Here is a 22,910-nt window from a genome sequence, read left to right on the forward strand (position 1 = left end):
GAAAAAACATTTAAAGCTGTGTCTATGGCTGAATTGCTGATTCTCTGAATCAGCATTGAATCTTCACATTTGGATTTGGCCAAATCAACTCAGGGACAGTGATCTGAATCAACAACTCAAATCACTGTCCCCTATTTGGGCTGAATCCAAATCGAATATGGCCCATTTTATACATGCCTACTGTGCAGTAGTGTTGTATCACACTTCATGTCATGCAATGCTACTGTGCAGCAGTAATGAGCTACTGCGCAGTCAGCATCTAGTGTAGACATGGCCAGTTTTAACAAGCTTTCACTTGTAAAACTTTCCAGGTAGAACTCTGCTTCAGAGCTACCAACCCTGTTGTCTTTTGGCTCAAGGAGCTTGCACATGCTGGGTGAGTTCCAAAAGTTGACATCCAGACAGGCCCCAGCAGCTGCTCAATTAAACTGATTTTCTTGTTCATTTAATTGAAAATGCTAGCAAGAAAATTTTGGTTCACTGGAAATAAGAAAAAAAAAATAGAAATCAGACCTCGCCCCCTACACAAAAGTTCCAATTCTGAAGTTATTTGCCTGAAGTTAAAAAAATGCATGGATTTTTTTCTTCCATCTTTAAAAATAGTAATAACTACTCTCATCTGGAATTAAAACAGTAGCTCATGGAGGCAGTGAAATAATTCATCCAACAAAAAATGTTGCTCTCCTCTAAGACCAATATGTTCTCAGAGACTTTGTTTACCTTCTTTATAATATTAAACATTGGTAATGTGAGATGTATGGATCAGTTGTGAATAAACATATAAATCTGATGAGCAACTTCTAGCTGACAGCTCACTGAAGTCAGTGACAGATTATGCAATCCCTTCAACTGACTTTGATCAGGGCTATCATCAAGTTACTAGCATGAATGCTTCACAAATATGAATGCTATGCAAGCAATCATAGGAATGCCCCTGGAAAGTGAACATCAAAACACAGGAAAATGGAATATTTTACAGTGAATCTATCCTTCATTACATATTTGTAATACTAATTATTTGCAATAGTATTTGTAGTATTGGGTTGTTGTTGCAGTGTATGAGAGGCCGGGGGGGTGGGGGTGGTTGATGCCTTTTATTGGTGCAGAAACTGAAGATGCAATAATCTGGTAGGGCAGATTATTGCAATAATTTGTCATGTGAAAGCTCATGCCCAGCTAGTCTAAAGAAGGTATTTAGATTCAGATGTCTAGTATCACAACTCACATGCCCATAAAGTCAGTGACAGCGTGGCATAGAAACAAAGTCTTCCTGCTATTTATCCCTTTCACTTTAACTGCTAGGATACAATGCCTCTTATGAGGTAGCTTCTTCCCATTTTACTTGGCTGTGTACAAATAAGAAAAAAAACCCCAAATGCTCAAATCTAATACTGAGTTATCACTATTTACAGTTTCCTAATTGACAGCCAATTTATATAGAAAATACTTGAGAGAAAAGCACTCCCTACTCTCAAATTAGACAGTGTCCAATTTACAAACATTCAAAACTGTTAGAGACATGTATTTCATCTCCAAATATTCTGGTTTCTAGTTAGAATGCATGCATTCATTACAAATTTTGCCTTAAAAAAATTCTAAGGAATTGCACATTTAGCTTGAACCTGCATTCAGAAGGAACCTAAAAAGATAAAAAAAAGTTAAGTGCTTTTCACAATTATTGAGAACAAAACACACTGTAAAAAAGGAACTGCATGCACAAAGAAAACTAAAACATTTGTAATGATCTTTTATTCACTTTCATATAAAGGTTGTTATTCTTTAAAACCTTTGCAGGTATTAACTTGCCAGTATACAAAGGAAAAAAATAGTTTATTTCAGAATTCCACAAGTTAGGATTGTTATAACTTATCCAAGCCCTCTCCTCCCGCCTCTCCCCCCCATCACCACCATTTTACCACTCCATTTCTGCTAAAGGTGGGGAGGGAGGGAGTGTGGAATAAATGTGCTTGTTTATTCTCAGAGCAGGCATGGTACAGAAAGCAATAATGGAAATCATCCCGCAGTCATCATCAACATGTCTGACTCATGTTTTAACAAAACCACTCCAATGCTCTGATTAGTTCCCTTTCAATCCTTGCTGCATATGCCAACAAATTTGTTTAGCCATAACAGTAATTTTTATTATGTGAACATTTGTCTTCAAGGAAGAATAACTAGAACCAGCAACTCAGTTTACACAGACCAAAGCTCCATATGATGTTGAGTATTTTGGTTGCTACTGAATTTGGTTGAATTTGAATTTGAGATCTAGAAGTCAAGCTCCCTGTAGCAATATAAATGGTCTATCATTTACCTAAGTTGGTAAACAAGCAGGGACATGAGATCTATTTTGGAAGGATGTGGTATAACAGAAACCTACTGCATGGAAGACCTGTCAATCTCACAGTAAAACAATATTATAATGGAAAATGAGGAAATGTTTCCACAAACTGGATGCAAAAAACACGTTTTCACTAGGTCAAACTAAAAAAGCCCTTTGATGGATTTTTTGGTCTCTCTCCGAGGCATGGTTCATGGTTATGTCCAATTAATTGTATGTTGAATCCATGTACCTGTATTGATTGCTTTAAGGAACAGGGGAGAGCCAAACCATAGGGGTGAATAAGTTACACCATCTACATCTCAGCCGAATTTTTTTTATATAGCAAATACAGTAACATAGAGCAAAAAAGGATTTCTTGTTTCCATTAAGTCCAGGCCCCTACACTTGTAGGCAATCATGAAATAAATGTTTGTATAACAGTCCATAAGAAAATCTGTCCATCCTCCTGTATCCTGCAGCTACAGAGCATTAGCAAAACAACTAGGTAAGGAAATCATTAAGTAAACTATGTTCAGATAGTTTTAGGATATGAAGGATACGATTTGAATATAACAAAAAGGGCTAATGCTTGAAATACAATTTAAAAGTACTGGAACTGGACTAAGAAAACAGAAATTCATTGCAATACTGAAAGGCCCATTCGTGATCAATATGCTACGTTCCCGATGAATTCTATCTTTCTTTGAGACTGAACTACTCCAAACAAGAAAAATACACTAAAAATGTAGAATTGTAAAACTGTGTTTTTCTTCCAAAACGCTTTAAAAAAAGTACAAAATAAAAAAGAAACCACTTTACAGCAAAGAAGAAATGTGCTAATTTTCAGCCTGAAAGCTAAAAGATTGATAAAGCTATAAGTTTCTCAAAAGAACCTGCACGAATGAGAAAAACTCATTCAACTTTAACTATAGGCTTTGTTACATACTCAACCTATAAATATTTATCAGAAAAAAAATAAAATATAAAGAGAATTATTTAACAATATACTTCTCCACCAGCAAGCTCTATATGGCGGTTGAGTGTTTTGTTCTCTGCTACCCACTTTGAAGTCTCTTGGTACAAAAATGGTCTCTCTCTGATCTTTGAGAGTTCAAACAAAGTATTCCCTATTCCTTAATGACTTTGCACAGCACGAGTGCTGTTTCTTTACATAATCCACACAAAGTATAGGTTAAGGGTGAAGAAGAAAAAAGTGTTTCCCTGAAAGTAAAGTTGCGTATAGCAGTAACCACAGATAAGCTGTTCTTAAATAAGCACTCAAAGAAATTTCAGTCACAGGCCTATGATCTAAGACCACAAACAGCATTTTTTTTGATAAACTTAAGAAACAAAAATTCTTCCTTTAACTTGGTGATCAAAAAAAACCTGAATTAAAGTTTTATTCAGAATGTCACAAATTCGATTGACTAATTTTAACAAATAGATTTTCATCTGTCAGCACAAGACATTTTACTTGAGATAAAACACATTTATGACAATGTCAAACACCAATATTCCTTAAGATGTCTAGTTAAATTTTAAATGAGACAATGTTAAATTTCCTTTAGTTTATACAGCTCAGTTTGATTGTCATATATGAACAATTTAAACAGGCTGACTAGAATTTAAGTGAAAGCCCTATAATAACTGGAAGAGCCAATTCGATGTTAATTATTCATAGATGAGGAATGGGAAGAAAGAAACCTAAGTATTTTGCTAATATGACAAAAAGAATCTCTAAACAACTGAAAAAGATACCCCCAAATTGGAAATCCATTTTGAATATGGAAAGAGAAAAAAAGTGCATCCACAATATTAACACAAAACAGATTTTTTTCCCTTTAAGGTATCAGAAATGCCTGAAACACAAGAGTGATTGTTTGTTGTTGCTTCAGTTGCTCACCACCCCCCCCCACTCCGCCAGCTGTGGCTGCTCCCCACTCCCAGCCCCGCTGGCTCCGGCCCTCTTCACCCCCCCAGACCCGGCACACCCTTAGGGATGGCTCAGTTGTTGCTGTTGCTTTTTGTTTGCTTATTTTGTTTTTTAACCCACTGCAATCTTAGTCTTATTAAAAAGGGGGCTTTAGGAAACTACAGGCCAGGCTGTCAAAGTTATAGAGGCACCTAGCACTTTAAAGGCATGTTGTGCCAAACTCCCACTGATCTCAAGGAAGCGGGATACCTTTAAGGATCTTGGCCCTGCCCTTTATTGATCTTATGGGGAGTTATGCGCAAAACAGTTGCCTCACTACGAGGGATTTTTCAGGAAGTTTTGGGAACCTCTAAGTGAGCTAGGTGTTAAACGTACCTCAGATACCTAAATACATTTCTAGATCTGGGATGCTGTGCCTATGTCTATTTTAGGTACATAAATACCTAAAATACCCATCTCTGGGTACCTAAACTCTGGCTGATGTACGTAAAATAACTTTGGAGAATGGGACTTAGTTTCTACAGCTAATTTTACAATGGTACCTGTGTGTCTATGTACACAGAAGAAGACACCAGGATTTAAAACAAGTGTTTAAGCTGGCAAAGTCCCCAGTGCCCAGATTTTACCAATAATAAATGGCAATAGCAGCAACTCCATCTGAAGATCAAAAAAGAGATTCAAAAGCATCATTTAATTTAAGGCTCCCTTGCAAATCAAAATAATTATTGTATTTGAAAGGTTTATTTAAAGAAAAATAGATTATGTTTTGAAAGTCAACTATAGGGATGATGTAAGGGAAAAGCTCTCCTTAAATATGTGCTGTTCAATAATTTTGGAAACAGAAGCCTTGATTACGGTGTAAATCCAGTGCCCACGCTGAAGGCTTCATTTTGGCAGGACCTGGTAGAATTAAATCCGAAACAAGTACAAAGTCTATAAAAGCTATGTGTTAGTGACCGTAAGAGGAGCATCTGCTACTATTTTAACAAAGTTCATTGTACATTTTCCACCTAGACCCTTTCAGCTTTCTGGGACTGCTGTGGATTCTAGAATGCCTTTGGCTCTTTCTTCTTGAACCAATATTACATCCTGCAAAGAGCCACATGGAAGAGAGAATAGGTTGATGCAAGCCTTCTATACATTTTTGTACTTTTTCCTTGCACAATCTAGCCTATATTGTAAGGGAAGCTTAAAAGGCTTAGTGGCAAACTTAGGGTAAGTTATGATTTAAGAACAGTCCCAAAGGGTGATTAAAAAGGAACAGCAACCAAAGGAATATTTAGTATATCTACATAGCATTCACAAGTCCTTTATTAAAAGAAAAATCATCTACAATCAGGGGTGGTGCACTAGTGCACTTGCACCCTCCTTTGACTCGTGCTCCATCCAAAGTTTAAAGCCAGCTGCCATCAGAGCCAGTAGCAGCTAAGGGGGAATCAATTGACTGCATGGTTCATTATACTTTGCTTAAAACCTTCAAAACTCTTCATTCCATGTGTAACAATAACACATTTTCCTTTTAAATGGTTTTAAACGGTTTCACTACTGTAGTTACCCTTTCTTTTGCAATGATCTGTCTGTTGCTGTCCCCACTGATGTAGTTCCCATTTAACAAGCCTGAAGACTGTTTCTTTGTGGAAATATAAACAACTTTATCTTGAAATTGAGGGGTTGGGTGAGCAGAAAAGTTATAGCTGACATCCATAAATGATTTGCTGGAAAGCCCCAGAATGTTTTACTATATTCTGACTAATTTCCCAGATAAAACACTGGAGGCATTTCAGTCATAATTTAAAGTTTAAGTTTTTTGCAGCATATTCTACAGCTGTACAACTCTAGAATGTATATGGCTTTATCATTCTATAAAGTTTTAGTCTTTCTGAATACAGGTTTTAAAATCTAATTATAATAAATCCCTCATTCACCTTAGATACATAAAGACACAGATATAACTGTACCACTTTTTGGACTGATTATCAATATGGAAAAGGAACTGATAGAAAAGTAACTTAAAGTCCTATGGTAATTCAAGAAACACCTGTAATACAAAATGATACAGAACAGTCCCTCTGATAATTCACTGAAAGAACAGATACAATTAAAATCTAATAACTTGGGTGCTTGCAAGAATAAGACATTTAGTTCTCACTTGTCTTACAAATGCAACTTTTACTATCTCCTGCTGTCAAACTTTTCTATATTTTGACCCCATTTTAAAGAAAGAAGCACTAACCTGTTGCTTTAATGAAATGGGTGTTCATGCTTGATTACTTTTCTGTGTTTTTCATCCATGTCCATTTATTTTTCTTCTATGATGCTGGAGCACAGGTACATTGGGCAATTGAACAACCAGAGCAGCAGCCACACATAGGGCAGTGTCAAGCTGCAGAGTCAGTGGTGGGCTGGCAGCTGGGGTAGTAGCTTGAATTAACATTTTCAGCTATGTTCTTTCCTGTCATTAACCACAGTCCTATTATGACCTTTCTAGATAACGTGCATTTGGACCTATGCTCCTATGTGTTTGCTAACCATCTAAATTTGCTCTGTTCCACAAATCTAATTAAAGTTGAATGTATACCAAAGCAATATCCACCAGTGTTAGAGGCATTCAAGTACAGATGCATGTTTGCATCTTTTTTAATCTAGTGGGGTGGGGGGGAAGAATACATTCTAGAAGCTTTTTTGACTATAAGTCCTAAATTGATTGAGAGTTGAGGAAGAAAGCATCCGAGCTTGAACATTTCACTATGGAGACAAACAAAATCTGTAGTTCTATGTGCATGATTTAGTCTCAGGTCTGAATCCTCAAAAGCACCAAGGACTTGCATTAGAAGACTGTCTGCATACTTAACAGTTTAATATGTACGTCTGTATTGGCAAGACCGGTGGTCTAATAGTGGTACAAAATAACTTCTAAAAGGAGTCAAGAGAAAATAGACCCACTTCTGCTGAAAATTGTATGTGTAATGAATCTCTCTCTTTTTTATATATATATATATATAAAGCAAAAAACCCTAACCCCATGAAAGGCAAAACAATCCCACTTGACCATCATTCTCTAGGCTAAACCCCTTCTTTGTGCTCTGCTTTAACTGTTACTGCTCTCACAGAAGGGGCACCTACCATATTTTGGTCCAAGAGAAGCAAGCTATCATAACAAGAATCCCTTTCAGTATATAGTTTTTGCAATATAATTCTAATGTTTAGGATATGCATAGAAAATACTGCTGGTGGACTGAATTCTATTAGACTATCACGAAACAACTTACTGGTTTGACTTTTTATTGAAAAAAAAATACTACATAAATTGGGTAGAATTTAGACAATAGAAGGACAAATTTGAGTCCAGTTAAAAAGTTCTAATTACTACCAAGAATTTCACCAGCACAAATGAGAGTAGAATTTGACCATAAATTACTTAAATATGGAAAATGAACATAAGGATTTCTATGGAAAAAAAAATAAACATTTTCTGAAAACAGGTCCACTTCAGGTTTATTCTGGTTGCACCAATGACAGAGGTAATAATGCCATTTATTTATGTCACCCTAGCCATAAGACGCAGAGCAGCTTCCAATAAAAACAAACAACCCAGAGAGGATTCCTCAAACAACACCCCAAAACCCTAAGATTTCCAACTTCCCCACTTTCCTCACTTACCACCTCCCTGCACAAGCCCCCACATAAGCAAACCTTCCCACCAATTCCAGGACACAACTCATATCAATACGCAGAATACAAGAATCTCCTTCCGCCCCTCCACGCCCCCCACCTACTCACCCCACCCCCCAAGTAATCCCTATGGCAGAACCTGCCTGAGCCTACAGCCCCATCAGCCCCTTCAAGGCTGTAGCTTTCAGGACCCTCCCCTCCAAAAAACACTTAACTCCTTTCCCTCCCCCAAAACACAAACACTAATTCCCCAGTACTAACAAAAAAGAATAATAAATATCTTCTGTCTTCACTTCCGGCACTGTCAAAGGGTACTCTTCTAGCTGCAAGTGCCCAGGGAGAACTGCTGACTTTACAGGGCCTGCAGGCTTGGCCAGATCCTTCTCCCCCATTTCAGATGGCCACAGTGATGATTGACTTGGGTCCCAGCTCTCCAACAGAAGGAAGGTGAATGGGGAGAGTAAGTGATGGTGCGATTCTTCAGCGTAAGGAGACCCGTTGGCTTTGTAGGGCCTGCAGGCTGTTTTGGTCCTTTCCCCCTTCTCTTCTGTATTATGAACCAGGAAGCAGTTCTATTTCAAAATATTAGAAGCTTGCTTGACTTCATGGATTTTTACTATAATCACTCTTTTAACAGTTTTTTCTTCTTTAGAAGCTAAATACTGTCGTCCTTCAGGTAACACTGACATTGACTCAGGCTGAAACAATTTTTGGTCATTAATATACCTTGCTATATGTCTACAATGAGCCCTCCAATAATTAGGATACACTGATACACTTCAGTTTTTTAAATTAATCAAGCCTCTGGGAAAAACCAAGGAAACAGATAGCTAAAGGACTTTCAAGCAATTAAGTACAGTACAGTTAGGTTAAAAATTAAACATTGCAAAGTAGGTTAAGAGTTTTCTCTCCTAAAAGTTGCATGTTGATAGATCAGAATGCTCCCCAGTGCTCAGTATGATTGAAAGCAGGGGGAAAAAAGGACATTGCTTGAGAAGTTTGTGCTTCAGCAAAGAAGGTAAATGTTTACCGCTGTTGTAATTCCACATTTCATCAAATTTAAACTTACTATTTCTACAGCAGTATCCATCCAAGACTCTCAGTTCCTAAACATTTATTAGACTTCAAAAATTCCCTTTGAAACAAGATTTACATTTTTTTTTGCAAGGTAAACCGAGAAACAGAAATGTAAAGCCTCACATTTTCTAACCTATCCAAACCGCTCGCTGTGACAGGATTCACCTCCACAAGATGGTCACTGCTGCCGTTCTGACCCTGTTCTGCCCTGCTGGTCTCTTGGGCCACCACCCTATGCTAACCTGCTACACCTTGGTGCATGGGCATCTGGTACCTCCCGAGTCTGGGGAGGCATCAGCAGGGCACAACTGGGGAGGGGCTCCCCCAGGGGCCAGTTGGCAATGGGAGCCCCTCAGCAGCTAGCCCTTCTGCCGCTAATGTGCTGCCAGCGGAGCCAGTTGGGGGTGGGAACGACACTGGTGCTCTCAATGCTTCCCTACCAGCCAGAGCACTCTTTGATGGGAAGGCACCAGTGCTCTTGGGGGGGGGGGGCATGTACCCCCCCTGTGCCCCCCACCACCACACATTGCCCATGCCTTGATGTCTAAATAAGAAATGTGGGAGGTTGTCCCAGAGTAAGCCTGGGGTACTTCAATCTGCTTTGCTTATCCCTGAGCAGTGTGTTCTGTTCCCAATCCCTGCCTGAGCAAGGTATTAGTTTTTTGTCTGCTTTCTCATCTCCAGGGCCCATGGACTCTGCCTCACTCTCCTTCTTTTCTCTGGGTCTTGGCTTGTCAGCCCTGTCTCAATGTCATGGGGCCTAGACCCTCTAGCTAATCCTCCACATCTAGCAGGTACTACTTGCATGCTGCTAGAACCAACCATCATCCTGCTGGCCCCAGTTGCCATAGGGGCAGTAATTATGGCCTCCACAGCTACACCTGTGCCCCACAGATCTTTCTTCAGCAAAGCTCCCCAGAGCTCCCAGCCCTGTTTGAGCAGGAGTCCTCCAGGCACCTGTTTGCCCTTTCTACCCACCAGACCCCTGGTCCTAGCAGGACTCTATTTATTGGACTCCTAGCTCTGTCTCAACTTCTACACATGCAGTTCACCAGGTCCTGGATCTTTGCAGGGCTCTTTCTTTCTAGGCTGAAGCCCCTTTTGTGTATACTCATTGGGCCCCTGGCCCTGTCTCAGCTTCAGCCTGTGCAGCCTATGGGGTCCCAGACCCTTATAAGGTTCTCTTGGCTTCAGCCCCTAAACCATTTGGTTTTCTCCCACATTGCCCACTAGGACCTAGACCCTTGCAGCTTTAGCCTACCAGCATGGAGTACCTCCCAGCCCTACCCATGGCCTCCAAACCATCCCAACCTTCCAGGCTAGAGACAGACGTTACACATAAACCAGTTTAAGTGATCAAAAACTAAGTTAAACCTGTAACAGAACAGCAGTTCAGTGCACATAACCCATTTTCAGTCATTTTGAAACTGGTTTAAGACAAACCTGGTTGAACGTAATATCAGACTTAACTGACTTGGGTCAAACCAGTTTATGGAGCTTCTGCCCCAGACCCCTTCCTGGATCACAGCCTCCCATCACAGCCTCCCATCATCCCAGCATGCTTTCCAGCCCTGGGCTGGGCTGTGCCGTCTGCTCCACAGAGCACGGCTGGTTCTGCCCCCCTGATCTCTAGCTGGAGCCATGAGGGCTGGCTGACAAGGGGGTGAGGGAGGGGGTAAGCCTGGCTGGGGTTGCAGCCCAGTCCACAGGGGGGTACTGTCCCCCCCGCCAGGCAAGCCCTGGCTGCAGTCTGGGGCCAGGGAGGGGGGTTAAAAGACCACTTCCCCTGCTCAAAATGTACTGCTGGCTGCAACTGTGGACTACAAATCCCCAAGGCACCTAGATGCAGGAAGAGCAAATGATGAGAAACCCTGCAATGTCCTTGTACTGTAATTTTGGACTGCAAATCCCAGAGACCTTGGGGGCAGCAGGAAGAAGTGAACATACAACCAGAGAGCAATGCTTTTGCGCCCCCAGCTTTTAGCCTGAGCCACTGCAGGTATGTGGCTGCATTTTCTGAAGCAAAGGTAAATGTCTGTTCACTTCTGTTTCAGTTTAATCTGTGTAGTTTAGACTAACCTGCAAACACCAAACCAATTTAGCCTCAGGCTTTTTAGCTGTCGGTACTTAGCTCCAGTCAGAACATAAACACCTAACACAAAACCACTTGGGAGGTATTCATCATCTCCTTCCTCCTTTAGGATCAGGGCCAGTCTTAAGACTAGCCCAGGACTACAGGCTCTCTCCTTCCCCTTCCCATCTATGATCTCCTGACCTCCAGTCCAGTCAGGCTCAAGGGTTTCTCATTTCCCCAATTAGCAGTTTATTGCTCTTGCCTATCTCTGCCCTGCTACCTATCTCTCCTACCAACTGGGTTATTGCTTTGCAGCTAGCCTCCCTGCAACATTACACTCACTCACTTGTAGTAGTAGGGTCAGAGGTCCACTGCTACAAGCACTCAGAAATCAAGCTATTCAAAATGGAGAAGAGAGTGAGCTTAAGCATATTGCCACAGAAGTCATAAGGCCTCAAGAATTTTGGCTTTTAGTTCTGTGCCATGCATTCACACAATACATTAAGTTCCATTTCCTTCCACATATTCACTTCTAAGCTACCTTTATAAAAGAACAAACAAGGACAAGGCTCTCCTGAAGTAGACAATGATTTTGCTTCATGTTACCGGCCAACAGTTAGTACAGTAAAAATCTGACAGATAGCTTTCACCTTATGTAACTGGCATCTTTTATTCCCAGCCCAAATATTCTGCTTATCTTACAACATATATATTAGAAAATTAATAAATGAAAGTAACTCTACTACATTGTATTCAAAACTAATCAGAAAGTGGAAAAGGATAGAAAGCATGCTTTGATTAAACTTACCTACTGAGGAGCAAATTTTTTTTAAAAATGCAAAAACATCACTTTTTAGAAGCCAAAAGAAAACAGAGATGGGAAAGGATTTGTATTAGTCATATACACATACTCTTAAACATTGCACAAAAATTCTTACTGATACACACATTGCCACTTATTTAGCTAACTTATTATTGAAAGGTTAAACCATTTTGCAGAAGCATAAGAATTGGTGTACCCTTCTTCACTGGTGCTCCAGAATGATAATGCAGAAATTTAACTGAAAGTAAAATGTTCCGGTTCATGGAAGGATCTTCTCTGGGGGTTAAAGTAGGACAGTGGGGTTGGTGAGGGGGTGTGGGGAAGAAGTTTCTTGTATCTGGACATGGGATTGCTGGCAGGGATTACTTGTGTGGGGTTTCAGGCAGGTTAGGGTGTGGTGGGGGAGGGCCACCAAGGGTGCAGTGGCATGACTGCACCACTCTTTCAGACTGGACTACATTGCAGGAGCTTATGAGGACTTTAAGTCCCCAAAGCAGAGAAGAATTCCCCTCCATGCTCAAAGGCACATCCCCTCTGCTCCCCTTCCCCTTCTTCTCCACCTGTTGCTGCTGCTTTCCCCACTGTCCTGGGCATGGAGGAAGCTTCAAAATTGCTTCAGAATGCTCTTTTTAAAGTACTCACAGGATCCCACAACACGGTCTGCCAACACTGGTGTTTGGGGTGGGAGGGAGAAGAGGTTCTGTGCTGCGGTGCAGCCACCCCTGCAGCACATATGGCTGCTCCCCCCCACCCTTCTGCCAAATCTTAAATCTGCCCACAATTGTAGCTATCAGGTTTTGTAGTGCTTATTGGGTAATCTTGTTTGTGAGTTGTTTGCTTATTGCAAGCTTCTCTGAGACTTTTGGATAGAGTATGGTACAAATCTAAGAAACAAATAAATAGAATTAAGAGTTTTGCAGTGTCCCCTTCTCTTCAGACATAGAGTTCTTTCTGTGCTACAGTAAAATATATTGCTGGACCTAAATTATCTATGCCATGATGTTTGTTATATTTTTTGTAAACTGAGAACACTCTCCTATTCGCCAAAAGAGGAGAAATGATAGTATTCCAGAACACTGCATATCATCATTCTGAAGAAAAAAAAAATGTAATGAATGGAATTTTATTCTAGGGCAACAGTGGCTACAATAAAGCTCCAGTGAAATCTTACAAGTGTGCTTGGGCTGAAGCTTGCATTCTAGTTTTTATCTTCTACCATAAGGATGGCATATCAGTAAAACTGAAATAATTTTTTTTTTTAACTAATAAAAGACAATCCTTTCCAGAGCCTCTGGGAAATGTGAGGTGGCTGCACAGCTTTTGATCAGTGAAGCATGCTCCCCTTGTACGTCGCATGTGCTCTGCTGATGCTGGTGAGGTAGTTGGGGTATGAAACCATGGCTCTCCTCCTCTTGGGACACCAACAATACAACACAAAAAATGCTTGCAACTGTTATTGAGATGCCTACAGACATACATTGTTATCTGACTTTAAGCACTGAATTTGATAATAAAAACTAGTTATGATACAAACTAACAAGGATTACTTGGATTACATTGAATTGAATATCATCATTAATAAGACAATAAAATCAAGTCTGAGAGAGACTTACTGGGTCTTCATTCCCAACATCAAGACTTTATTCCCTATGGGATGCTTTCCATTTGCCTACACGTACTTTTATGTGTGCTTAAACTTATGCACATTTACATAAATTTAGGTGTGCATCTAATGTGCACACACTAAGGAGCTAACATGGGTGTGCAGACCAATTTGGAGCTAAAGTTAGTTCCAAGTCAATGCACATGCTGCATTAAAGTGCATTAGTGTGTCTGCACCAAATGAAGGCTCAAAAAGCCAAAAAAAAAAATCACCATTTTAAGGTGCATTAAGGGAGCACACATGTGCCTTAAATTGGGCTGATGCACATTAAATGTGCATTTGTAGATGTGCCCCCCAGTCTAGTTTGAAATGTCTAAAATTATGGGGCTTCTAATTCACTTCAGAAACTATTCCAAAGCTTAACAGAACATGCTGTCAGGAAGAGTTCCCACATACTAAGGAAATGAACTAGTAAGATATAATAAGGCTGCAAATTTGTCATGTTGGCTTTTAGCAACTAAAATAGGATGATGAAAGTGAAAAAAGTGCCAAAGATGAGGAAATACAGTAAACAAAATGTCATTAATATCTTATATTTTCCATAAACATAAATGAAAGAGTTCATGTACTACAGTGAGTCGTATTCATGAGACTTGTTATCATAAAATTCCAAAAGGCTTTGAGGACATTACTAGTAAATTAAAACAAACTACACAGGTTTTGTGGCATTATGAATGGCAATGTAAAAATCAGAGTTTTCAGAAGTAAATACTAGTATTCAGCTCAAAATTATGAGACTTGCATAGACAACGTGACACTATAGACTCTAAAAACACAAAAACAAAAAAACCCCCACACAAATACAATGGATGTATAGTGAGTATATAGTGAGGCCTGAAGCAAGGTGCCTCCAGCATACAGCTATGTCAGACATGGGCCATGCCATTATTATAGCCACTAGAAAACAGAATTACTGACCTATTTGAAAAAGAGACTGACATTATTGCCAAGAAAATTAATCCTCCAACCCTCCTACTTTCCCCTTATAAAACCTATATGTAAAATATTTCATAGATCTTGTAAAGATTTGTTGCATCCCTCATTTGAAAGGTTCTATCTGTGATACAGAGGGCCAGGCTCATGGCTTACCCTAAATTGCTTTAAATATGTATTTTTAGCTATACCAAGTAAAGGAGGTGACAAACAGTTACACGGGACCAGGAAGTACAGGAGCTAAATCAAGAAGTACATGATAGAAGAATATATGCAAGCTGCACAGATAAGATACTACATTTCTCACACAGAAGCAATTGTCTGTACATTTTCAACACTTTCCATGTTTTCAACACTTCCTTAATAAGAGGAAGAATTGGAACTTAATGTAAATGTATCATTAACATAATATTCCTCCATTTTGGATTTTCAAGGGGTTCATCGATTGACACAGTCTTACAAGCAAAATTTTCTACTAACATTTTCCAAACAAACAGAACTGTTTCGTTTTCAGTTCACACAGAAACATCTTTCTGGAAACATCTGGATGCAAGACACTTTATACATATCATTGTGCCTTGTTCCAGGATTAAAAGATAAGCTATAGTTTTAGAGCATTTATTTATAATTAAGCATTGAGAAAGCTTATATTCTATATCTAAAATGTATATGTAACCACCATATTGTTCAGTATCAGTTTTAATTTAAATTTTTGATCTGGCACATCATTATCACATTCTAAGCCCCACAGATTTATGCTGAAGTTTTAAGATTGGTTCTATTTTCTTCTATATACCAAGATTTTCCCTGATAAAATAGACTGTGTAGGAAAAAGGAGGTTTATTGCAAGAGGTTTCTTAGAAGATATTGTTAGGAGGAGGAAGATACTCTCCCTTGTACAAACCAACATAAAAAGGAGGACTCAAAGGCATCTTCTGGACTATGAAGTCCCTTCCACTGCTGTAGCAGGCAATCACATTATATAATCCACTGCACAAAATTATCCAGCTCCCTGTGAAAGCCAGCTAGGTTTCCTGCTCCCCCTGCTTCCATTGGGTGTTCCAGAACACTGCTCATCAAATGGTTAGAATCAGCTAAATTAGCAATTATCCTCTCAGTCTAAAGATAGGCATCTATTTTTTAAATTTATTTTTATATGGATACTGGCTGATAAGATATGCACAATTGCATAGCATCTACAAAAGATGCAAGTTTATTCACTTGCCCTGAAATGTATAAAAGAAAGATGACATTGGGCTTGACCTTTGACACGTGAGCAGTCCCTAAAATTAATGGAATTTCTAATGTGCCCAAGGGTTGCAGCACTGAGTAAATATTCAGTTGGTATCTGACTGAAGATCCCACTATATAAAAATAATCACCAATACTAGCATGCAATAATGAAGTCATGCTACCATGTCATCCTTTAAACATAATAATTAACTTGTTAATACATTATTTCAATGTACGTGAATATAAGTGAATCACTCACAGTAAGACCTTAGGTATGTTCTATTTTCATAGTCTGACTGATAGACTAAAATGGCTAACACTACAGCACTCTCTAATATGAATAGTCCTTACACATATGCATCCATCCATTGATTTCAATGGCCTTAAGAGCACTCTGAAGCATACAGAAGACTTTCAGCACTTTAAATAAACAAATTGAACAGACCACTTATAGTAAACTCATACTCATGTGATTCATACAATTAAACTCAGTAAACTTAGTAATCACAACTGGATTGTAAGAGTTCATCCTGACGTGTATTTGGTATACTGTTTACAATAGTCTCCCAATTAGACATTAACCCCAGAAGACTGAATTGTTCTCTTGCAAGAAACACCGGAAACAAAAGGTCCCCTTATGGGAAACAATGTAATATTTATGAAACTTCTTTCTCCAAAGTAGGCACACATCTAATGGAGAACTTGGGCCACTGACACATAAATGAAGTATCCTGAGAAGGCTTTTTGCATCCCGTGGAAAAAAAAAGTTGTAAACGTATTACCCTGTGAATCAATCCCTGTTCCAGTCCAGGTATTTTCTTCCCAAGACAATTGCTTGCTTGCATGCAGTTGTGCTGAGGCAGTTTCTTTCAGGTTTTTGCTTTAATGTTCCCCATCTCAGGGCAACTCTGTTCATTTAGCTGTGGCTAGAATTCTCTGCAGCACAGCTTAGCCAAGGCACCCATGAACTAAGATGCCAAAAACTGACCATGCTCATGGCCAATTTATAAACTACTGAGTTTACATAAAGCTTTATTTAAACAGAGGGAAAAAAGCAAGTGACAGACTTTAAAAAGTCAAAATATCTGAACATCAAAAGGATGCCTAGTGAATAGTCTCATGTGCAAAAGATGACAATTTTATGAATATTTCATCCAAAGCACATGCCACCTGCAAATCTGATACACTGAAAATATTCAGCAGTATGGAAAAACAAAACAAACCAAACCAAACACTTGACATAATGGACTTGCAGTTCTCATGAGATTTACATGCACACACTTTATGCTTCCAATCTGAATTTTCTTTAGCAGTGATATTCAAAATGATGCTGACTCTTGGATGCTATTGTTAAAAATTAGTTAATTTTTTTTTCCATTTTTAGAACCACTTTACCTTATGCTTCTAGTCCAAACCCATCAAATATTTATTTTTGTCATATTATCTTGCTGATCAAGTGCAAGGCTTGGACGAGTATAATCAGATATTTGACTTAAAATCAGGGTAGTAGGAAAGTGGTGTTATATACTGCATTAAAATATGAATAGAAAAGGAATAGAAGTTCCTGTGCCTAAAAAATCCTCAAGCTTTTCCTACTAACAAAAATTTTACCCTTTTAACAAAACCAGTAGACCTAAAGGAGAACCTGCCCACTTGCATGGATGCTATTTTAGGGTAAAATGTGCTCTGATGCCAATATGCCTACTCCTTTATACAAAATATTTCAGTAAAAACAAAAACACCCTTAACCGAAACCGTCATAGTGCTACAAGACTGTGTTTGCACAAGACTTTAAAATAATACTAAGACTTTAAAAAGCTGTGAAATCCATCTCTAGTGATTATTAAAAATCAGATCTGTTATGGAGATGAACATATGATTTTAAATTCTTCCTAGAAATACAAAGTAAGCAGTTAGCTAAAGTAGCTGTACAGCTGAGTCTTGTAAAGGATGAACGCAATCAGATGTCTACTAGGGAGAGGGGAGGAGGGGGAAAAGTTGCAAGTGCTCTGTGCTTGCAGGTAATGCCCATCCTTAAGCATTAAGGCCCTACTGGGCATATCTACACATGCAATTATGGCACCTGAATAAACTACGGAGCTTATTGCTCCAGAGTTAATTACTCCTAGGTGCATCATTTGAACATGCACCTGGGAGCAATTAACTGTGGAGCAATATACTCCACAGTTTACTCACTTGCCCTGAGCAGAGCATTCCCAGCTGACAGAGGCTCCGGAGCGTGATCCTGCCAGTCCAGAGATGCTCTCCCTGGCTCAGTGTGCTGCAAAGGGGCTGGCTAGGGCAAAAGGGAGCTTTAGCAGGGGCTAACTGGCAGACAGCCCCTCACACAGAAGCATCCTCATGCCCCAGCCAGCCAGGCAGTGTCTACGCATCTGCTGCTGTGGAGTTTTTTTACAATCACTGAAGGATTGTACTTGTATTTACAGGCACTGTCTTCCTGTGGAGTAAATTAGTTTACTCCAGCCAAAAAAAGGTGCATGCGTAGACACCAAAATCTTAGCTAATTAGCCAAATTCATACTGTCTTATGTAAATACACCCATTGTGTGGTAAAATACTACCAATATACTTGTCATATGCTTCCTCCAAGTTTATCAACATAAAATATTTCACTTATATGACAGAAGCCTATTTAATTCATGAATCTGTATCACCTAAAATATTACTTGACTTGGAGTCCAATCCTGTAACTACTGGAGTAAATTTACTCAGGAGCAGTCCATTTGATTTCATCTTATACTCAGATAACTAAAATGGCTTGCATTGTATATCTGCCTCTAGTTCCACACTGCTGACTTTAGACTGTTGTGACCCTGCTACAGCCCATGCAGGAGAGTATTAGGACATAATAAGCTTCTTAATCCCCAACGCATGCTAGCCAGCCACATCACCAGACCCTGTCCAAGGTGCTATTTCCCTTCTCATGTAGGAGAGGCAAGTGGGTGGACAAAGGTTAAAAGTAGATTGGGTCTTGGCTCCGTCATCCCCAATTCACTGCCAGTGCAGCTGACCTGGCATGTAAGGGGAGAAAAGCCATTCCAGGAAAAGAAATGGTACAGTGTATTATCCCCAGGAAGTTAGAAACTGAAAAGCGACTGAGAATCACAGGAGTGCCTCTTTGCTCTTCACTTAGCTGGGCGGCCCTTTTCTTAGGTTTGATTGTAAGGTGCTAGTACAACCCACTGAGTAACACGTTGCTCTGTGAATAGTCCTAATGGGTATAAGAGGAATCTCTCTCTTTTTTCTTTTGAAATATACTATTTAATTTTGGTCTTTTAAATAAACAAATACGTAATTTATGTTCTGATATGGTAAAAGTGTCTTTAAAGGGATACCACTTTTCTGTTGGATATACTTATTGTTATGTATAAATGGGTAGACAAATAGATCAAGCAATCCCCTTGACTATCAATTCCCTTAAGTATATTTATTATTTCAGCAAATATTTCTATTGCTGGGATTACCAAAATTCACAAAGACATTCAGCCAGCTCTTACAGATGGTAAACTGATGTAGTTCCTCATTAAAGCTTGTGTCTGTGCATACACACATGACAACAATTCTTCCTGTGCATTTGCTGCCTTACCCTTAAGAAAAGTCATTTTATTTTATAGCTAGATATACTTCAAGAATTTCAAAATGAACACATAATTGGATATGACAGTGTTAGCTGGGAGAAAATACATCTTTTGGTTAAAAATCTCTACTGTGCATCCAGCTCACAAGTTTTAAGTAATGTTTATGCTTATTTTTCCAGCAACATAAGTAATGTAAGTATTCTTCTGAAGATTGAACCCAATGTATTCCTGGCATAATTGAACATGAACGTGACACCAGGATTATCTTTTTTCACATATCACTGAAATAAAATATGTTCTCCCCTTCTCCCACATGGACAGGCCCGTTCCTTTTGACTAAGGACAATCCTACATCTTTTTTCAGGGGAGGGGGGTTGTCTTTGGAGTGGGTTTTTTGGGGGGTTTTTTTTGCTTTATTGTTTTTCTATTACCTGACAAAGCTCATGAATTTGGAAATCCTTTCAAACCACCTATTAAAGGATTACACTGAAAAGGTCACCGGTTTTTATCATTGCCTTCTTCTTGCAGCCTTCTCAATGCCCTTTAAGTAGAATGTAACAGGCTAAGAGAGGGGGAGAAAGGCAAAACTATGGCTGTACGGGGCTGCGGACACCGGCGTGTTCCCGGAGAGGCAAGGACAGAGAGCCCAAGGTTATGCTTGACCGTGGCCCAAGGTTTGGGAGACGCATCCTCCAGCACCCTGGAGAGCTCCCGCGGAGGGAGCAGAGTTTCTACCCGATCCCTGTCCCTCCAGGCCCGGGAAAGTCTCTTCCTTGAGGCGACTTCCCGGCTCCGACCAGCCTCTCCGGCACCCCCACCCCCTCCTCACCCCGCCTGGCCGGCGCTGGAGCCTCTGCCTGGCACTGCCACAACTTTTCCCTGCTCCGGAGAAGTTGCAGCCGCCCTTGGCCTCGCCACCTCCGAGCCCAGCGCCCGCTCGCCCGGGGCAAGGCAACCCAGAGCCCCGCACACACTGGCGGGGGGAGGCAGGGGCAGCGGGGCCCCTTGTCCCCTGCATTTGCTGGGAGACGGGGCCCCCGGCTGGGGAAGGGACGGGGACGCGCGGCTCAGGCGCCGGGGGCTGCGGGCGGGGCGAGGGGCGCGGGCGGGGGCAGCGGCGGCACGGCTGCGAGGGAGGGCACGGCAGGGGGTGCTCCCCGCCCCACCTGTGCGCCCCGCACTGACCTGAAGTCGCTGTAGGGGTGGATGATCCAGAACCCCGCAGTTTTAACCCGTTCCTGCTCCTTCTCCACCGCCTTCTGGCTGCCGAACATGCGGAGCGAGAATTTGTTGACGCCGGGCTGCAGCATGGAGGTGAGCTGCCGCTGCATGAAGCCGTACTGCCGCGGCGGCCCCTCGCCCTCGGCCGCGCCGGGCTCCTCGCACCCGCCGCCGCCGCCGCCGCCGCCGCCGCCGCCGCCGCCGCCGTCCACTTTGAAGCACACCGAGTTGCCGTGCTCCTTCGGGCTGCCGCGAGCCGCGTCCCCCGCCGGCCCGGCCGCCGCCTTGGCCGGGAAGCCGCCCGCGCTGTCGTCGCGGCTGCCGGGCGAGGCGCCGAGCTTGCCGGCCTCCATGCTGCGGCCGGCGCCGGGCACCCCGCTCCGCAGCTCCGCGCCGCCGCTCTGCTCCGGCTGCCCAGCCCGGGCGGCTCTGCCCAGCGCCGGCCCCGCGCCCGCCCTCTGCCGGCCGCGGCCCGCGCTGCGCCGCTGACATTGAGCGCCCGCGAGTCCTTGAAGGCGCCGGGCGGGGCAGGGGCGGGGCGAGCGGCCGGGCGCGCCGCGCCCGCGGGCAGCCGGGGGGCCGCACGTGCGCGCCCGGCGGCCGGGGCATGTGTGGGCAGCGCACGTGCGGCCGGGGGCGGCCGGGACAGGCCCGCGGAGACCGGGGGGGGGGGGGCTGGGAAGCTGCGGACGCTGCGGCAGAGCGAGGGGGCAGGTGGCTCTCGGTCCTGTGACCTGACGCTGGACCAGACTGGCGGGAGGGCAGGCACCGACCCTGGAGACCTTCGCAAGGAGACTGGCGCACACCTTGCTGGGGCTGTCTGACCCCCAGGCTTTGCTGCCCGGAGCGAGGGGGGCACACGGTGATCTCTTCCAGCCCTAAACTTCTCTGAATGTGTGAATCTGTTCATGCCCGTCCTGCCCCTGCACCGGATGCCCCCCTAGACAGGGATGTGCGTGTGCAGCGCCCTAGAGAAGCGGGGCTGGAAGGGACCTCCAGAGGTCATCTAGTCCAAGCCATGCCTGAGGCAGGAACAGCCCTATGCAAGCTGTCCCATCCACCGCAGCACCTAAACCCTACATACGCAGACCTCACACCCTAACCCGCCTGGGGTACAGCAGAGGAGCCAGCGCAGCCAACGTCCCACTTCTATGAATTGTTGTCAATATATGCTCGGGGTGGAGGGGCAGGGACACCCCCCATCAGACGTTTCACTGCCCTTATTGAAATGCCCCTTATTGAAAACCACTGCCCAAAGAAGTCTTGGTGGGGGCCATACTTTTCTATATGATTTTATTCTACAGCAGAATAAGGTTTATGCTACTGATGTGAGTGTTTGTGAAACTTCTGGAGCTGCTGGTTGAAACAAGCCCACAGGAACAAAGAAATGAAGTAGGTCAAGAACCCTGTATTCTTCCAGGTACAAGCACGCACATCACTATTATCACATTTACTATACAACACCAATCACAACTATAACCTCAGTTTCTCTGGGTTGTGAGGGTTAGGAACCCCTTCCCAAGGGGAAGGAAGCTCCATCTCTACTGGAATTCAAAGAAATCTACTCCCTACTTAGAGCCCAAATGCAGGACATGGCAGAGGAGTTGTTGTGGTCCTCAGAACTACTCCCCATGAGTCCTAATGATACTGTCAGGAATGACCTGAGTATATCGAAGCATACCATGGAGGATAACTTGGCTTGGGATGTAGGTTGATCACCTTGGGATAAAATGTGAGAGGGTTTTAGATTCGTTGACAACAGACAGACGTTCCATGACGAACATCTTTTATCAAGAATGGGTTTCATTTTAAAAAGACTGGGGAAAGCTTTTTTGGCTTAACTAGCGAGGATGTATTTAAAGAAGATCTTATGGGGAAGGGAGTAAAAATCCACTGGCCAATGTGTAACGAGGATCAAGGACCAAGGACTAGAAGGTGCCACATTCTGGAGAATAGAGACACAATATAATAGGGTTAAAATGATCCAAAAGGAAAAAACAGCAGGAAAGTCTGCTAAGTATCTTCCGTACCAAACAAAAAAGGAAACAAAAAGGATGAGCTAGAAGTCAATGTACATAAAGAAAAACATGACTTAATTGGCAATACAGAGACTTGGTAAGATAATTCTACAAATTGGATTAATCACCAGTGAGAGAGAGCTTGTGGTCGATGGATAAATTCAATTATCCATCAGCATAATTTCCAGAAGGAAAAAAAAAAGGAGTTGCACTTTCTATCAAAAATGTATATACCTGCTTTGAGATCCAAGAGGAAGCTAGCAACAGATCTGTGGGTGTACCTCAGTGAAGGCAGGCTCTGTGGGGAGCCTGCTATTCACCACCAAATCAGGAAAAGGAGAT

The 22,910-nt window shown here is 42.0% G+C and overlaps 1 protein-coding gene across 1 annotated transcript in view; it reads right to left on the minus strand.

Moving 5' to 3' along the window:
- Positions 1 to 20,903, minus strand: part of HCN1 (hyperpolarization activated cyclic nucleotide gated potassium channel 1) — a 316,701-nt gene extending 295,798 nt beyond the window's left edge. Inside the window, exon 1 of the mRNA XM_090037188.1 lies at positions 20,515 to 20,903. Within this exon, the coding sequence (XP_089893314.1) occupies positions 20,515 to 20,903 (389 nt within the window). The remainder of the gene's footprint in view (positions 1 to 20,514) is intronic.
- Positions 20,904 to 22,910: the final 2,007 nt, after the last annotated feature.

The sequence above is a fragment of the Crocodylus siamensis genome, chromosome 3 (assembly GCF_052110815.1).
Source record: "Crocodylus siamensis isolate JL-2025a chromosome 3, ASM5211081v1, whole genome shotgun sequence".
In the NCBI taxonomy this organism is placed as follows: domain Eukaryota; kingdom Metazoa; phylum Chordata; order Crocodylia; family Crocodylidae; genus Crocodylus; species Crocodylus siamensis.